General features: G+C 43.6%; 1 protein-coding gene and 1 non-coding gene across 2 annotated transcripts; one reads left to right on the forward strand and one right to left on the reverse strand.

The window, feature by feature from the left end:
- Positions 1-5514: 5514 nt before the first annotated feature.
- Positions 5515-7896, reverse strand: LOC141613327 (uncharacterized). Its single transcript, XM_074432061.1, has 2 exons — positions 6835-7896; positions 5515-6450 (listed from the first exon to the last, which is right to left on the reverse strand). Exons 1-2 carry the CDS (start codon positions 7894-7896, stop codon positions 5515-5517), a joined length of 1998 nt encoding a protein of 665 aa, XP_074288162.1.
- Positions 7223-7329, forward strand: LOC141615655 (small nucleolar RNA R71). The gene has a single exon (XR_012530064.1). It is a non-coding gene; the product is annotated as a small nucleolar RNA R71 (small nucleolar RNA).
- Positions 7897-17844: the final 9948 nt, after the last annotated feature.

Here is a 17844-nt window from a genome sequence, read left to right on the forward strand (position 1 = left end):
CGCTTGCGGCGTTTGTCATATTAATCTTCATCTCCGCCATGAAGGAAACGAGGTCGGCATGGAGAGGGGGCGATTGTTGTTGGTGTTGACCGGAGGACCCCTCTCCTTGTTGCAAGGGCCCGGGGACAAAAGGAGCAATCGGCGTGGCATACCGCAAGGTAGACCTTGCGGGAATGATGGGTCGGCCACGAGCATACCGAAGATTAGGGTTAATTTGTTGTGGGATAGAGGGGTCTTCGAGATTTTCAATCTCAAGCAAATAAAATTCCGAGTTGGGCACCACTTTCATTTTGTCGGGATTGGGAAGAGGGATAGAATTTCGATCAACCCCGTCCACCCGAATTTGCCAATAGTCTAGGCCATCATTCGGGTTGGTCTTCAACCAACCGAGGTTGTGGTGGATATAATTTTTGAACAACATTGTATCACCAATCATGAACCGCATCCCACTCAAGTTGACCCTCCGATTGAGCCTCTTCATCAAATGGGTGATGAGTCCACCCACGACAACGGCCGTATTAGAGGCCGGAGAATTGCTAAGCCGTTGTAATGTAAGGGCCAAGTGGTGGGCAATGTCAATTTTGAAAGTAGTTGGGTTGGAACGAAGGTAAGAGCCGAGAATTTCCAATTCCTCCGTTCTGAAATTATGATTTTCCTCTCGGCCAAAGATGGTCCAACCCATGTACCGATGCCAAACCCGGATAGCCGCATTGTGGACAGTGTTGGCGGCACTCTTGACCCCCTTAACATCATCTAAACCCGTAATAGCCTTCCATAGGGCCCCATGGTCAAATGTCTCGGGTGCCTTGTGAGGAGGGCTAGTGTCAAGCCCAAAATGGGATGCGAAGGTCGGAAGGGTCAAGGAGTAGTCCTTGTTCATCAATCGAAAGTGCAAAAAGGCTACCTTTTGGGTTTGGCGATGCTTGTCAAGACGGAGGGAGCTCAAAAACTCCCAAGTAAGACGGACATAGGTCCGCTCATGAATTCCATACATCATTTTCATTCCCACCCCATCAAATAATTCAAGAGTAACTTGATCTAATCCTAGTTCCCGCATGGATTGTCGATCAATAAATCGGGTAGGGACAATAGGGCGTTTCTTGAACAAGACAAACTTACCTTTCATGGTGATTGAGGTGAATTGGATATCCGGGAAGTCGGGATCGGAGCTCATGTCGGTCGCCGCCGCCGCTACCGCCTCCGCATGTTGAAGAGCCAAGTCTCCTCTCCTCACTCTTTTCTTTGGGGCCATGTTTGTGATTTTGATGGTGGGTGAAAGGTTAGGAAGGAGGTTGAGGTGGTTGTTGGTGGTGGAAGGGTGGTGGAAAGGTGGTGGTTGGTGGGTTGAGGTGAGGGTAGGGTAGGGGAGGTTTGATTGAGAGTGAGAGATGAGAGAAGAAGGAGTCGAAAAATATGAGGCAATTTGGGCGAACATGAGTTCAAAACACGATCAGAGAGCTCCCAGCCGGTCTGGAGACCGGCCGCCGGTCACCCGGCTGGGAGTTCGGGTGATTTTTGAAATTCCCAAAAAAGATCAGAAAACTCCCAGCCGGTCAGGAGACCGGCCGCCGGTCACCCGGCTGGGAGGACACCCATTCCCCATTTTCTTCGTATGAGCATTCCCAGCCGGTGGGCCGGCTGCCGGCCTGCCGGCTGGGACTTCCCTCTTAAGTAAACTTGTTAAAAAATCCCTCATATGCGTATCCCCAGCCGGTGGACCGGCTGCCGGCCTGCCGGCTGGGACTTCCCTTCAATCCATTTTGATACATTTCCAAATGTATACGCACTCCCAGCCGGTGGGCCGGCTGCCGGCCTGCCGGCTGGGACTACTCTTCCTTGTTTTTCGTCAAAATTCCTTTAAATTTACAGGAACTTCCCAGCCGGTCAGAAGACCGGCCGCCGGTCACCCGGCTGGGACTCCCTTTCATCATGTTTTCTCCAATAAACCCCTTATTCCAAATCCCATCATTTATTGGCCTCGATTTCCGTGTTTTCGACTTTCAAACCCGACTCGGGACGTCGGATAAAGGCCAATAAATGGTTAAACGCTTGTTCATCAAACAAAAACCCCAAATCTTCAACAATCAAGACCGACAACAATCAAATTGACAAGTAGTATCCATCCAAAATTCCTAAATGCATGATATATACAAAGATGCATGGGTTGCCTCCCATGTAGCGCCCTTGTTTTATGTCGTAGGCTCGACCAAGTAAACAAGCCAACAAATTTTCATGATGAGGATGGAAAAGAACCTTAATTCACTAGAAAGGTTTCAAGGGTCTTCATTTCCTTTTGGATGGGATTGCCAACATGATAGTGCTTTAACCTTTGACCATTCACCTTGAAGGTCCGGTCTCCTTGGCTTATTTCCACCGCCCCATGAGGGAATGATCGGACCACGGTGAAGGGTCCGGTCCACTTCGACCTCAATTTTCCGGAAAAGAACTTCAAATGGGTATCGTATAGAAGAACCAATTCCCCCTCCTTGAACTCCCTTCTAATTATGTGCTTGTCATGAAATCTTTTCGTTCTTTCCTTGTACAACTTGGCATTCTCATAGGCTTCTAGCCTAAACTCTTCCAATTCATTCAAATCGAGAAGTCTCTTCTCACCGGCCGTCTTCAAGTCATAGTTTAGATGCTTGATGGCCCAATATGCCTTATGTTCAAGTTCAACCGGCAAATGACAAGCCTTGCCATACACTAATCGGAATGGTGAGGTACTGATCGGTGTTTTGAAGCCCGTCCGGTAAGCCCACAAGGCATCATCAATTTTCAAGGACCAATCTTTTCTTGACTTGTTCACGGTTCTCTCAAGTATAGTCTTCAACTCTCGGTTGGAAATCTCGGCTTGCCCATTAGCTTGAGGATGGTAGGCAAGACTCTTCCTTTGTTGCACTCCATACTTTTTCAACAAAGCTTCCAATGCTCTCTCTCCGAAATGAGTACCACGATCGCTAATGAGGACTCTCGGGACCCCAAACCTAGGAAAGATGACTTTTTGAAGTAGCTTGATCACTTCCTTAGCATCACAAGTCTTAGTCGGGATCGCCTCAATCCATTTGCTTACATAGTCGACCGCCACGAGTATGTACTCATTGCCGAATGAGGATGGGAAGGGACCTTGATAATCTATCCCCCACACATCAAAGAGCTCAACTTCAAGCATGAAATTCATGGGCATTTCATGTTTCCTAGTGATGTTCCCGCTCCTTTGACATTTGTCACATCCTTTAACATAAAAGGCAACGTCACGGAATAGAGAGGGCCAAAAGAAACCACATTGAAGCACTTTAGCGGCCGTCTTCTTGGAGCTTGCATGGCCACCACAAGGCAAGTCATGGCAATGGCTCATAATGGAGGTAGATTCCTCTCTCGGAACACACCTTCTTATCATCCCATCGGCACAAGACTTGTACAAACATGGGTCATCCCAATAGTAGTGCCTCACATCGTGGAAGAACTTCTTCTTTTTGTGGTAGTCATAATCATGAGGAATTATCCCGGAGACCAAATAATTGACAATGTCCGCATACCACGGTGCTTCTCCCAAGCTTAGGGACAACAAGTGGTCATCGGGCAAATAATCATTGATAGGAAGCCCATCGTCAACATTGAGGTTGGTTAGCCGGGATAGATGATCGGCCACCACATTTTCAACTCCTTTCTTGTCTCTAATCTCCATGTCAAACTCTTGGAGAAGTAGTATCCATCTAATCAATCGAGGCTTGGACTCTTTCTTGATGAGCAAGTGTCTCAAAGCAACATGGTCGGTGAACACAATGACCTTAGCTCCCACCAAGTAGGTCCGGAACTTCTCCATTGCAAAAACCACGGCTAAAAGCTCCTTTTCCGTTGTTGAGTAATTTGTTTGAGCATCATCTAGAGTTTTGCTTGCATAATGAATTGCATGCACCTTTCCATCCTTCCTTTGGCCTAAAACCGCGCCCAAGGCATGATCGCTCGCATCACACATTAACTCAAACGGCAAGCTCCAATCCGGAGGTTGTATAATTGGAGCACTTGTCAAAGCTTCCTTTAACCTATTAAAAGCATCAAGACACCGGTTAGAAAACAAGAAAGGGGTATCTTTGGCTAATAATTCGGTCAAGGGTCTCGCGATCTTAGAGAAGTCCTTGATGAAGCGGCGATAAAAGCCCGCATGACCAAGGAAACTTCTCACCCCCTTAACATTGGTGGGAGGTGGGAGACTAGCTATGACCTCTATCTTAGCCTTATCAACTTCAATTCCTCGGTTGGACACTATGTGTCCCAACACAACACCTTCTTGTACCATGAAATGGCACTTCTCCCAATTAAGCACAAGGTTAGACTCTTGACATTTACTCAAAACTTTCTCCAAATTCATCAAACAATTTTCAAAACTTTTCCCAACAACCGAGAAATCATCCATGAAAACTTCCATTTCTTGTTCAATGAAATCGGAGAAAATTGACATCATAGCTCTTTGAAAGGTAGAGGGAGCATTACATAGCCCAAACGGCATCCTCCTATATGCATAGGTGCCGAATGGGCAAGTAAAGGTGGTCTTCTCTTGGTCACTTGGATGGATAGGGATTTGGAAAAATCCCGAATAGCCATCCAAGAAGCAAAAATAGTTGTGTTGAGCTAATCTTTCTAGCATTTGATCCATGAACGGTAAAGGAAAGTGATCCTTCCGGGTGGATTTGTTCAACTTCCTATAGTCCACGCACATTCTCCACCCGGTTACCGTTCTTGTAGGAATCAATTCATTCTTGTCATTTCGCACTACCGTCATGCCTCCTTTTTTGGGAACTACATGAACCGGGCTTACCCACCTACTATCCGAAATAGGATAGATAATGCCCGCGTCAAGTAGCTTAAGGACCTCTTTCCTTACAACCTCCTTCATGATGGGATTAAGCCTTTTTTGTGGCTCAATTGAGGATGCATCCTCATTTTCTAGAAGAATTTTATGAGTACACAAAGAGGGACTAATCCCTTTGAGGTCACCAATAGTGTACCCAAGGACACCCTTGAACTTCTTGAGCAAAGAAATGAGTTTTGAAGTTTGGGTGTCATCAAGTGCACTATTGATGATGACGGGAAAAGTGGAATTATCTCCTAGAAATTCATACTTCAAAGAAGAGGGAAGAGGTTTAAGTTCAACCGTAGGAGGAGGCGTGGAACTCTCCTCCTTCTTACCGACTTCCAACATTTCAAATTTGGGAGCTTGTTCATGAATAGGAGCCGAATCCAACATCCATACATATGCAAGAGTCTCAACATCTTTGTCATCGACTTCATACCCACTAACAAGACAAGTCTCCAAAGGATCCATGGAGGAAGCTTTTGGGTCATGCTTCTCCATGGGATTCTCAAGAATGTCAACAATGCAACAAGTGTCACCTAGAGAAGGAGCTTCCATGGACTTGTGGAGTTCAAATTCCACTCTATCTTCACCCACTTGTAAAGACAACTTGCCACTCTTTACATCGATCATAGCTCCACCGGTAGCAAGACAAGGTCGGCCTAAAATAATAGGCACATTGTAATCCTCCCAAGCATATCCATAACAAAGAAATCACATGGTATGACAAGCTTCCCAACTACCAAGGGTACATCTTCAATTACACCAATGGGAAATTTGACCGACCGATCGGCAAGTTGAAGTGAAACTCTAGTTGGCTTCAAATCTCCCAAATCAAGCCTCTTGAATATTGAAAGTGGCATGAGGCTCACACTAGCCCCCAAATCACACAAAGCTCTCTTAATAGCCACCCCTTGGATAGAACAAGGGATAGAGAAACTCCCCGGATCTTCTAGCTTGTTAGGAAGCTTGTTGGTGTGAGTGAGTATAACACTACATTCCTTGGAGAGGTTGATGGTTTGCACCTCTCCATTCTTCTTCTTCAAGGTGACAAGTTCCTTAAGAAACTTGCCATAAGATGGAATTTCGGTAATCATATCAAGGAAAGGGATAGTGACATTCATTCCCTTCAAGATCTCCACAAACTTCTCATATTTCTTTTCAATTCTAGGCTTTGCAAGCCTTTGTGGAAAGGGTATCGGTGCTACATACTCCCTTGGTGGTGGAGTACATTCTTTGGCCTTAGGTGCAATAGGCTCATCTTGCTTTGGAGGGTCAACCATCTCCACCTCCTTAGACTTCTCCACCATAATCTCATCTTCATGAACAACTTCAACCGGGTGCTCTTTCACAACTTCATTAGTCACCCTCTTTCTCTTCCACTTAGGAGATTTCTCAACCTCCTCCAATTGCTTCCCACTCCTCAAAAATACCGCGTTCATCTCCCTTGGGTTAACCGTATTACCCGGAAACTTCCCCGGATTTTGAGCCAATTGACTCAATTGTTGAGAAATTTGGGCCACATGAGTTTCCGTAGCCTTTTGTGATGCCCGTATTTCATCATTCACCCGGTTTTGTGAGGCAATGTGGTTATCAAGCTTTGAGTCGGATTTTTGATTTGCAATAACCAATTGTTCAAAAGCTTGTTCCCAAGATGGTTTTTGAGGGGTTTGGAAGTTTTGGTTTTGTGGTTGGAAATTTTGGGTTTGTTGTTGATTGAAATTTTGCCCCTTGAAACCCCCAAATGGTTGTTGGTTTTGGGTGATGAATTGTTTTCCTTGGAAACCGGGTGGAATTTGTCTTTGGAATTGAGAGTTTTGATTGAACCTTGGTTGTTGTTGAGGTTGGGAAGTGGTGGGATTTTGAATGTTTTGTGAAGCATAAGATAAGAAAGGGTGAGTTCTTTTTCCATTGACAAATTGGTTGTTGTTATTATTGTTGAACCCTTGCCTTGCACTAGTTGACTCCCAAATCCCATTTACTTGCTCATAGCATTCCTCACCTAGGGGTGCAATCAAGGGACACCCAATGGGAGTATGCCCTTGTTCACCACACAACTCACAAGACAAGACTTGCCTCATATCGGACCCCTTAGGTTTTGAATTTAGCAAAGCAACTTGTTGGGTGAGTTCATCTAGCATACCTTTAACATCCACATTCAAAACGGAATTAGAATCCTTGCTTTTGCCTTTCCTCATTTGCCTATCACTTCCCCATTCCATAGTTCTTGAGGCCATCTCCTCAATTAGTTCCTTTGCCGCTTTATGCCCCAAAATGTCTAAGGCACCTTTCCCCGATCCCGCATCCAATGAAAGCCTAAGGTCTTGAGTCAACCCTTTGTAGAAATTGTTCACTAGCTCGGCTTCGGAGATGCCATGGTGAGGGCACAACCGTTGGAGCTTCTTGTACCGTTCCCATGCCTCATATAAGGTCTCATCCTCTTCTTGAGTAAAGCTTTGTAATTCACTCTTGACTTTGGCCGTTCTTGAGGGTGGGAAATATTTGTTTAAAAATGCCGAAGCCAACTCATCCCATGTCTTGAAGGAATCCGGGTCACAATTCTTCAACCAATCCTTGGCCGAACCCCTAAGTGAACGGGGGAACAACCTAAGGCGAACCGCGTCATCGGAAACCCCATTTGATTTGTACATATCACAATTTTCAAGGAAATCATTTAGATGATCATTTGGGTTCTCCAAGGGACCTCCTCCAAATTGGTTGTCTTGAACTAGGTTGAGCAAGGCATTTTTAATCTCAAAGTTGTTAGCTTGAATTCGTGGCCTTTGGATGCTTGGATTGACTATGTGCTTAGGAGCCATAGTGTCTCTTATCGGAACCGGTTCACCCATGGTGTTAGGCTCTTCTTCTAAAACCCCAAAAGGATTTTCAAACACTACTTCGGTAGCTTCTTGGTGATTGACTTCTTCAATCGGTGGAATATCAAGTAAACCCCTTCTTCTTAGAGAGTTAAGTCTTCTTGCCGTGGCTTCAATTTCGCGGTCAAGTTGATATATCGGTTGACCTCGTCTTCGTCGCCTACTCATGCAAAAGACCTAAGAACTTGAAAGAAAAGATTAGTAACAAAGGACTTAGTCTAAACTAGGACAAAAACGATTAATATCAAGCCGTACTCCCCGGCAACGGCGCCAAAAACTTGATGATCTCAAGTTAAACCTCGCAAGTGCACGATTTTATCGTTGTACACTTAAAAGGGTCGATCCCATAAGGAGTAGGTGGAGTACTAATCGTTCTAATTCACCGGTTTAGCTAAGTCGATAAATAACAAAGAGGGTAGTAACAAACTAGCACTAAACTATTAAATTTAAAGACAAAAGACAAGGTAAGGTAAAAACAAGTTAAAGATAAAAGATAAAACAAATAAAGAGAAAGACTAGAACTCGGTCCGACCATAAACATGAGTAATTCCACATACTAATCGTCTCGGCTAATCAAAAGGGGTAGAAAGGTAAGGGGGAGATGGCTCTAATTCGCCTAGAACCTCCCTTCCGGTCTCGCACTAGGACACTAGTTACTCCGACTAACCCCCCTCCCGGGTTCGAAAGCCGGTCTCCCTAACTCAAAACCCGACAACCCCAAGAACATGCATTTTCCCAAGGAGGTCAAGTGAATGGTCAAGGTCATTAAGCCCTCATCATATTCCGGGTCATCCCACTCCCCCTTCCGGAGGTCGATTTCAAACACTAGCCTAGGGGCACCCTCCCTCGGTTCTCCCTTCCGGTCTCAACCTTAGTTGGTGACAAGGGTCGGTCCCCAAATATTCGACTAACAACCTAACCAACTTCCGTTGGTGTGGCAAGGGTCAAAAGCCGACACTACCCGGAAACCAAACCTTAAGCATGAAAATTCCCCAAGACTACCCTAACCAATTTTCCCCCACAAATTAGCCTTAGTGACAATTAATTAGTGAAATTACCCATATCGGGACAAACCGAGTCCTAGAAGGAGACTACTCACTAATCATGGTTTTAGTTGCAAAATAAACAATAAAGATGGAAACTTTGGTCACAAACAGGGTGAGGAGATAAATCTTACTACTAAGCATGCAACAAATCAACAATAATTAAGAGGAAAAGTGATATTAATCTAATAACAAGGTTTATTAAACTAAAAGACACAATCTTTAACCAAATCCACTCAAAGATTAAGTCTTTGAGGACAACTAACCGAGGATGAACAAGTGAAAGAGAATCAAAACAAGGATGAACAATGAAAAGATGAACAATGATGAAAACAAGAACAACAAACAAACAACAACAACAACAATTTTAACATAAACAATCAAATAAACTTGAAGGAAGAACAAAATGTAAACAAATGGAAATAAGGAAAGAAATAATACCAATCAAGAAGCAAGAAAGGAAGAATGATAGAATAAATAAGTATAAACTTTCAATCTTCTTCTTACAACCCAAATTCAATCACAAATTGATTGAATTACTACTCTAATTAAGGAATGATTAGCAAAAGGATTAGCAAAGTTTTAAACTTGAAAGGGAAATATTCTTAGATCTAGGGTTCTGTCTACAAAAGGGCTTAAGGGGGAGTATTTATAGGTTCCACAAGGATTAGGACAGAAACTGAAATGGGCTTTGAAACACGTATGCACACTCCCGGCCGGTCAACCGGCTGCCGGTCATTTGACCGGCTGGGAGATCTCTGGAAGTTTTGAACAAGTTTGGAGCTCATCAGGTGTGCACGGCCGGTCAACCGGCCGCCGGTCCCTGACCGGCTGGGACAGCTTTGACTTTGAAGCTTGACTTCTGGCCTTGGAGGAACTCCCAGCCGGCTAGCCGGCTGCCGGTCATTTGACCGGCTGGGAGTTTCCTGTAACATTCTTCATTTTCTTTGTCTTCAAACTCATAGTGTCTTCCCAGCCGGTTAGCCGGCCGCCGGGCCACCGGCTGGGGATGCTTCCTCAGACTTCTTCCTTCATTTCCTTGTAAATGTACTCCCAGCCGGCTAGCCGGCTGCCGGCCTACCGGCTGAGGGTACTCCTCAGCATAATTCCCTTCATCTTTCATGCATAGCTTAGAAATCCCGCCTTTCTAGCTTTGTTTCGCCCGTTCCCGCCTCAATTTCTGCAAGGGGGCCAAAGTGTCATAGTAAAGGGAATCGGGACTAGAAACGAGGGTAAAGGGGGTACAAAACCGCCTTAAATGGGGTTGAATATGCATGAAAATAGAGGGAAAAAGAGTGCAAAATGGTCCTATATCACCATTACAACCCTTGTTTCTTGTATGCATATTTTTCCTCTTTTTGCATCCCACTAATGGTCTTGAAGGAGAGAATTCCATGTTAGATTGCGGGCATGTCTCACGAGTCGAGTAGTTGAGTGATTTTGGTTACTTTTTACTCAAAAATCACCCGTTCCAAAAACGAAATGAGAGATTAGTGAAAACCGTGAGGAAGTCGGTAGTCTTGGTCCCCTTAGTCATGGGTCAATTTGGTTGAATCTTGAGTGTGTCGTGTGATTCTCGAAGGTTAGGCTTTGTTTCCCCCTTTCCCGCCTTTGAATTTGTTTCCTAGGCATTTGGTTGTCGAATTTAGGTTGCTTGAGCCACCATTAGGGCATTGACACCCCGCCGAGACTATGAGACGGTATCTCCCGACCAAAACCTTTAATCGTTCAAAGTAAAACGGCCGCTTAGATGAGGAAAGCGGTTTGATTTTTGTGATGCATCATATATGTCGACTTGTGTTTAATTGAGTGATCGCATCAAAAATTTTGTAGCAAGACCCAACTTGCCTTGCAATAGGGCACTCTCCCCTCATGAGTGTCAAATTGTGAGTTGAAGGAGCGTTGAGTGCGCTAATACTCGATCGGCTTAAGTAGTAGTTTAGTTGAGTGATGCTTATATTGTGCATCCACTCTCCATATCTATCATAATGATGCCTTGTACATTGATTTTGGACTTACTCGAGGACGAGTAAGGTTTAAGTGTGGGGAGGTTGATATGCGACTTATTTACACCTCATTTCCCTCTTTCTTTTACGCATTCCGGCTCATAACGAGTCGGTTTCATGTGCCTTTCCTTGCATTTGTGCCCGATCCCCCGTACTTGTTATTTTGTGTATCCTTTTGTAGGAACCGAGTCGAGTATGGAGGAATTTGGGGCAAGAAAGGCATTCTAATGCCTTTACATGAAGAAAAGGGAGATGAAGGATTATGAGGATAATCCTCTGCCGGCAGGCCGGCAGCCGGCCCACCGGCAGGGGATATGGCTATGAGGAGAAAAAGGAGGAAACAAGCTGAGCAGATGTTCTCTGCCGGCAGGCCGGCAGCCGGCCCACCGGCAGGGAACACCATTCCATACTTCGTCAAATTTTTGAAGAAGTTTTTGGGCAAAAGAAGTGAGAACGCGCTGCCGGCACAGGTAGCCGGCAGCCGGTCAACCGGCAGAGGGCACCTGACATGAAGAAATGGAAGAAAATCTCAAGAAGAGGAATTCTCTGCCGGCAGGCCGGCAGCCGGCCCACCGGCAGGGGATTACGCAACCTTCATTTTTCTCAGTTTTTGAAAGAACGCGCTGCCGGCACTGGAGGCCGGCAGCCGGCCCGCCGGCACAGGGACACGCAGCACGACTTTTGGGCTTTTTCATTCCTTCCTCCCTTAATCCAATGATAGCCTATAAATACCCCCTCCTTAAACCCTTTTGCACACAACCCTAGATCTGAGAAACATTCCATATTTATTGTAATACCTCCTCAATCAAGTTCTAATCTTTCAATAATTATTATTAATATTTAGCAAGAATTAGTTAGTTCTAGTAGTAGTCAATTGTTTACACTTGTTTGTTGAAGTTTGTATTGGGGATTTTGAAGGGTTTTCCTTCTTATTAATCAATCAAGCATTCATCTTTCCTTTTGTTGGTATAATTCCTCTCCTTTCTTTTACTTGTTTATCTTTTGTTTACATTTTCCTTGTCTTTTGATATTGCTATAACATTCATCATGTCTCCTCCTTGTGTTGTTTGCTTTTCTTCTCTATTTAGCATAATTTCCCTTAACATGAGTGAGTAGATTCCTTCTAGGGTTTAGGGGGAGTCTTTATGGAATTTATGGGCATGATTCTTTGAATATTTTGGTCTTTGGTGAAATTGTTTATCTTTCCTATTCATGCACTCAAGGTGTTTGTTGATTTGCTCAAGTGAAAGCTTTTGCCTTTCTTTCATTATTGCTTAATTCTCCCTTGAATGAAAGTTTGTGGGGATCTTGATGTTTGTTTAGGAGAGGTGTGATACTAAATGAGAATTAGTAGCCACCTTTAAGATAGCCAAGACATTGGTTCTACATCTTAGGTTAATCTCTCACCATTGACCCTTTTTGATCTTCATGTTTGCCCCTAAACCATATTGATGACCCCGAAAGCCCTAGCTTTTAAATTAACCGTATTCATTATCATCAACTTGTTTGTCCTTTGCTCTAGTGATTAAAAACCAAAACCCCTTCTTTTAATTTTGATTAAACTTGACTCTTAATCGAACTTTGTAGCAACCCCCGCCGTCCTTGAGTTCGACCCCGACTAAATACTACGCTTTTTCGGGTTTTACAAATAGTTTTGGTGTAGGAAGTAGACGACAAATTTTCTACTATCAGGAGATCTTTTTGAGGCCGCTCTAGCTAACAAAGAACTTACTCATGAACAATCCGAATTAGTACATAACATCCTTGTGGAAGCATATCAACCTATAGAGCATGAGCAATCAATCCAAGAAGAAATCTTACAAGCCCAAGAGCAAGAGGAATTCGTCATGGAATTCGAGTATGACGAGATTGATGAGCCCGAAGAACAAGTTGAACATGCTATGAGAATGGAGTGTCTAATGGAAATGGAGTAAATCCTCAATGAACCTTCAAAGGAGGAAAGTGAGGTACAAATCCCTACTTTAAAACCCCTTCCCCCAAATTTAAAATATGCTTACCTTGATGAATCAAAGACCAAACCCGTGATTGTTAATGATAGACTTGATGAAAACTAATTGGGAAAATTGCTTGATGTGTTAAAGCAACATGAAAAGGCTATAGGTTATAGTCTAGATGACCTTAAGGGGATAAGTCCCAACTTTTGTATGCATAGAATTCATCTAGAGGAGGACCATAGACCCACCATCCAATCTCAAAGGAGATTAAACCCCCACATGCAGGAAGTTGTCAAGGGAGAGGTTATGAAATTACTTGATGCGGGAATCATTTATCCCATATCGGACTCTTTGTGGGTTAGCCCCGTTCAAGTGGTACCTAAGAAAGGAGGTACCACGGTAGTGACAAACGAAAAGAATGAGTTAATACCCACAAGGAAGATCACCGGTTGGCATATGTGCATTGACTATCGAAAATTGAATTCCGCAACAAGAAAGGATCATTTCCCCCTACCATTCATTGACCAAATGCTTTAGAGGTTAGCCTCCAAAAAATTCTTTTGTTACCTTGACGGGTATTCGGGATTCTTTCAAATCCCCATACACCCGGATGACCAACATAAGACCACCTTCATATGCCCTTATGGTACTTTTGCATATAGGAGGATGCCTTTTGGCCTATGTAATGCCCCCGCCACTTTCCAAAGATGCATGATGAGTGTCTTTTCCGATTACCTAGAGACCATAATGGAAGTTTTTATGGATGATTTTAGCATTTATGGAAAAGACTTTGACTCATGTTTGCATAATCTTTCTCTTGTATTGCAAAAATGTGAAGATGTTAGTCTTGTTTTAAATTGGGAAAAGTGTCACTTCATGGTCAATAAAGGAATTGTTTTGGGTCATTTAATTTCGGAAAAGGGCATCGAGGTCGATAAAGCTAAGGTTGAGGTGATAGAGAAACTCCCACCTCCCGTGAATGTTAGAGGGGTGAGAAGTTTTCTCGGTCACGCGGGTTTCTATCGCGGTTTCATAAAAGATTTTTCAAAAATAGCGAAACCCCTCACTCAACTCTTACTTAAAGATGCCCAATTCCATTTCACTGATGAGTGTGTTGAAGCCTTTAATATAATAAAGGAAGCACTAATCTCGGCACCGATCATTCAACCTCCAAATTGGAACTACCATTCGAGATTATGTGTGATGCTAGTAACTACGCCGTTGGAGCGGTTCTTGGCCAACGGGTAAGAAGAGCTCTTCATGCCATATACTATATAAGCAAGACTCTTTATCCCTCCCAAGTGAACTATGATACCACCGAGAAAGAGCTTCTTGCCATTGTCTATGCTTTGGACAAATTTCGTTCCTACTTACTTGGATCCAAAGTGATTGTCTTTTCGGATCACCGTGCTCTCCGACACCTCTTGATAAAGAAGGAGGCAAAACCAAGTTTGTTGAGATGGATTTTGCTTCTTCAAGAATTCAACTTGGAGATAAGAGACAAGAAAGGAGCCGAAAATGTAGTGGCGGATCACTTGTCAAGAATCCGGTTTCATGATGAACAAGGAGAAACGCCGATCAATGACTCATTTCCCGACGATATCTTGATGGAAATTCAAACACAACTTGAAAGGCACATCATCCCATGGCTTGCCGATTATGCCAACTATATCGTTGGAAGAGTACTCGCTCCAAATTTGAACTACAACCAAAGGAAGAGGTTCTTATTCGAAGTAAAAAGGTACTTTTGGGATGACCCAAATTTATACAAAGAGTGTAGTGATGGGCTCTACCGGAGGTGCATCCCTCAATGGGGAGTCCAAGGAATATTGGAAGGATGCCACTCATCACCCTACGATGGGCACCATGGAGCAAGGAGAACCATTGCAAAAATTCTTCAATCGGGTTTCTATTGGCCTACGATGTTTCAAGACACAAGAGAATTTATCATTCATTGTGATGCTTGTCAAAGGACGGGGAATATCTCTTGGAGAAATGAAATGCCACAAAGGGGCATACTAGAGGTGGAGATCTCCGACGTTTGGGGGATCGACTACCAAGGGTCGTTTTTAACATCCAATGGGAATAAGTATATCCTTGTGGCCGTAGACTACGTCTCAAAGTGGGTGGAGGCAATTGCCACTCTAAACGATGATGAAAAGAGATCACCAAGCTCTTCAAGAAAATAATCTTTCCAAGATTCGGAGTTCCTAGAGTAATCATAAGTGATGGAGGAACGCATTTTCATGAAAAGAAACTCGTATCCCTTTTGACCAAGTATGGTGTTCAACATAGAACCGGCTTAGGATATCATCCTCAAACAAGCGGTCAAGTTGAAGTTTCGAATATAGAGATCAAGCAAATTCTTGAGAAAGTGGTGAACAAGACCCGAAAATATTGGAGCACAAAGCTTGATGCCGCTCTTTGGGCCTATAGGACGGCCTATAAGACTCTCATAGGAGCCTCTCCTTACAGTCTTGTTTATGGAAAAGCATGCCACTTGCCAATCGAATTAGAGTACAAAGCTTTTTGGGCAATCTGAGCCCTTAACCTTGATCTCAAATTAAGTGGTCAAAAGAGGATGATTCAAATTCAAGAGTTGGAAGAATTCCGACTACAATCTTATGAGAATTCCAAGATCTACAAGGAAAGGACAAGATTGCTCCATGACAAGAAGATCAAGCAAAAAGCCTTGCACAAAGGGGATAAAGTCCTTCTATTCAATTCCCGCTATCGACTCTTTCTGGGAAAATTGAACTCTAGATGGATGGGTCCCTATGTGATCACCGAGGTTGGAAAATATAGGGATTTTGAAATCAAGGCAGAATATGGAAGCAAATTCAAGGTCAATGGTCAAAGATTGAAGCCATATTACGAGGGAGAATTTGTTGGAGAGGTCGAGGTCACTTACCTCGGGCCTCCTCATCCTTGAAGGAATCATCAAAGGGAAAGTTTGGTGGAGTCCTCCCTAAACCACCACTCGTAAATATCCTAACCCTCTAACTTGTAAATTTTGTTGCATTCCTTTTATCATAAACATAAATTCTTTCCATGAGAGTAAGTGAGGGAGGGTCACTAATGATTTTTTATGAAGGAAGGAACTAATTTTCAAGTGTGGGGAGGCTTTTATCGGAGTCAAGGAATTCAAAGGAAATATGCAGCTAGGAAACCGAGCGTCTAAAGAGAGAATCTGCTCGGTTTGCACAAAGACGACCGTCTTATTGAGAATACGCTAGTCCGGCAGGAATCCGAGTGTCCGATGACCAATCCGCTCGTCTCTTTGCTGCAACATTTTAAGAAAAGTTCCTGTAACAAAATCCGCTTAGCTTTGAGGAAAGACGCTCGTCTTGCTTCAAGAAAAGACGCTCGTCTTGTGCTCGATCCGCTCGTCTTGGCTGCTTCAAAATTTTGCAAAATCCGCTGTAAGAGAATCCGAGCGTCTTCCCAGGAATCCGCTCGTCCCAGAATCAGATAATCCGAGCGTCCCGAGCCCGAGTCCGCTCGTCTTCCTGCGGTCTTCACTCCCGATTTTCCCAATTTTATTTCTCCCCACCACACAATTTGTGACACATCACCCTTCCTTCCACTTGTATTATAAAAAAACCCACCTTGTTTTAACTCCGAAGCATATCCCAAACACTCTTTTATTCTACAAAATCAAAAAGCCCCAATTTCTAGGGTTTCAAAAGCAACATTCAATCCACAAAGAGCATCTTCATACTTTAACAAATCAAAAATTCCAACTCAACAATCAAAGATTGGGACAAAAGGGATCTTCATTTAGGGATAAAAGAAGACCAAGAGTAAGAGGAAGCTCTTCTACCTCTCACATCAACACTCTAAGGAGGGAGAATGAAGAAATTGTGGATCTTACAAGGCTTGATGACTTCTCAAATGTTGAATTCGTCAATGATGTGCAAAGGCTCGTTTTTCACCGGCTTCTTCATAAGAACATTCTCCATACTAAGTAATGTCATAGAACTTTAAGGAAGCTTGGGATTTACCATCAAATGGAAGCCCTTTTTGAGTTGTTTGGTCTCTCTACCCTATTCCACATGCACGAGCAAACTTACCGATCCCTTGTTCTTGAATTTTTAAGCTTCTTGAAAATCACAACCTTAAATTGAACGATATGCATAGAATTTAGGTTGGAGAGTGTTTCAAGAATGATGACTTTAGTGGAATTTGCTAATGTGCTTGCTCTCGATGTCTCGCCTACCCAGACATCAAAACCGAAGAGATATAGTGTTGCACCCCTATGGAGGGCCATGACCGGCTGACATTTTATGTACATCAAGGAGTGTCTAGCTTTCCACATTCAAAATCCTATTTTGAGACTCACTTACCGGTTCCTTTACGGCACCCTCCTTGCTCGTCGAGACCCGGCAATAGTGAACGAACTCGATCTTGTGTTCATGGAGTATTATCTCGATATCCAAGGAAGGGGTGGGTACCACTTTAATGCGCCTCTTGTGCTACTTGATAAGTGGGCTAAGTTTAGAAACGGTGATGATGATGGGATGAAACACATCGTTAATGGAGGGCTCATTACAAAGATTGCAAAGCATTTCAATCCAAAATTTAATGATAATAATGAGTATACTCCTCTTTCCGGGAATACAAGGATAAATGAAGACCTTCTTCTTGTGCATCATCATTGGATAACCCTTGAGGGGGTTGATAAAAGGATCAAGTGGATAACAAAAGGGAGTGATCCAATCTACTTACCAATGACCGGACTACCAAGAATCTCACCAAGAAGGGGACCTTTATCACCAATCCCATCCTACCTCATCCCCGCAAACCCAACCCAAGCAAGGCAAGCACCACCACCACCAAATCCCCAACAACAACAAGAGCAACAACCACAAGATGAGAAAATCAAAGTACCTCCCTACCCTTTTCCATATCAACCGTATAACCACCCTAACCCCTTTATCCTCCCCTGTGATGACATTGTAACGAGAATTCTTCAAGATTTGCACTTCCGACAATATGAAGCTACCGTGGACAATTATTATACACTTTACCCTCAATACCATGATATGATTCAAAGGGGGAAGATTAGTGAGGAGGGAGCATTTCCCTCTTGGGCACAAATGGATATACTCT

This window comes from Silene latifolia, chromosome 11, assembly GCF_048544455.1.
Source record: "Silene latifolia isolate original U9 population chromosome 11, ASM4854445v1, whole genome shotgun sequence".
In the NCBI taxonomy this organism is placed as follows: Eukaryota; Viridiplantae; Streptophyta; class Magnoliopsida; order Caryophyllales; family Caryophyllaceae; genus Silene; species Silene latifolia.

What these genes read in the sequence shown, in the direction of transcription:
- LOC141613327 (XM_074432061.1), bottom strand. Translation starts at nt 7,896, where the DNA reads ATGAGTAGGCGACGAAGACGAGGTCAACCGATATATCAACTTGACCGC. An exon ending in GTGAGGAATGCTATGAGCAA is followed by an intron (nt 6,451 to 6,834) that starts GTAAATGGGATT and finishes TCCGACTCAAAG; the next exon opens with CTTGATAACCACATTGCCTC.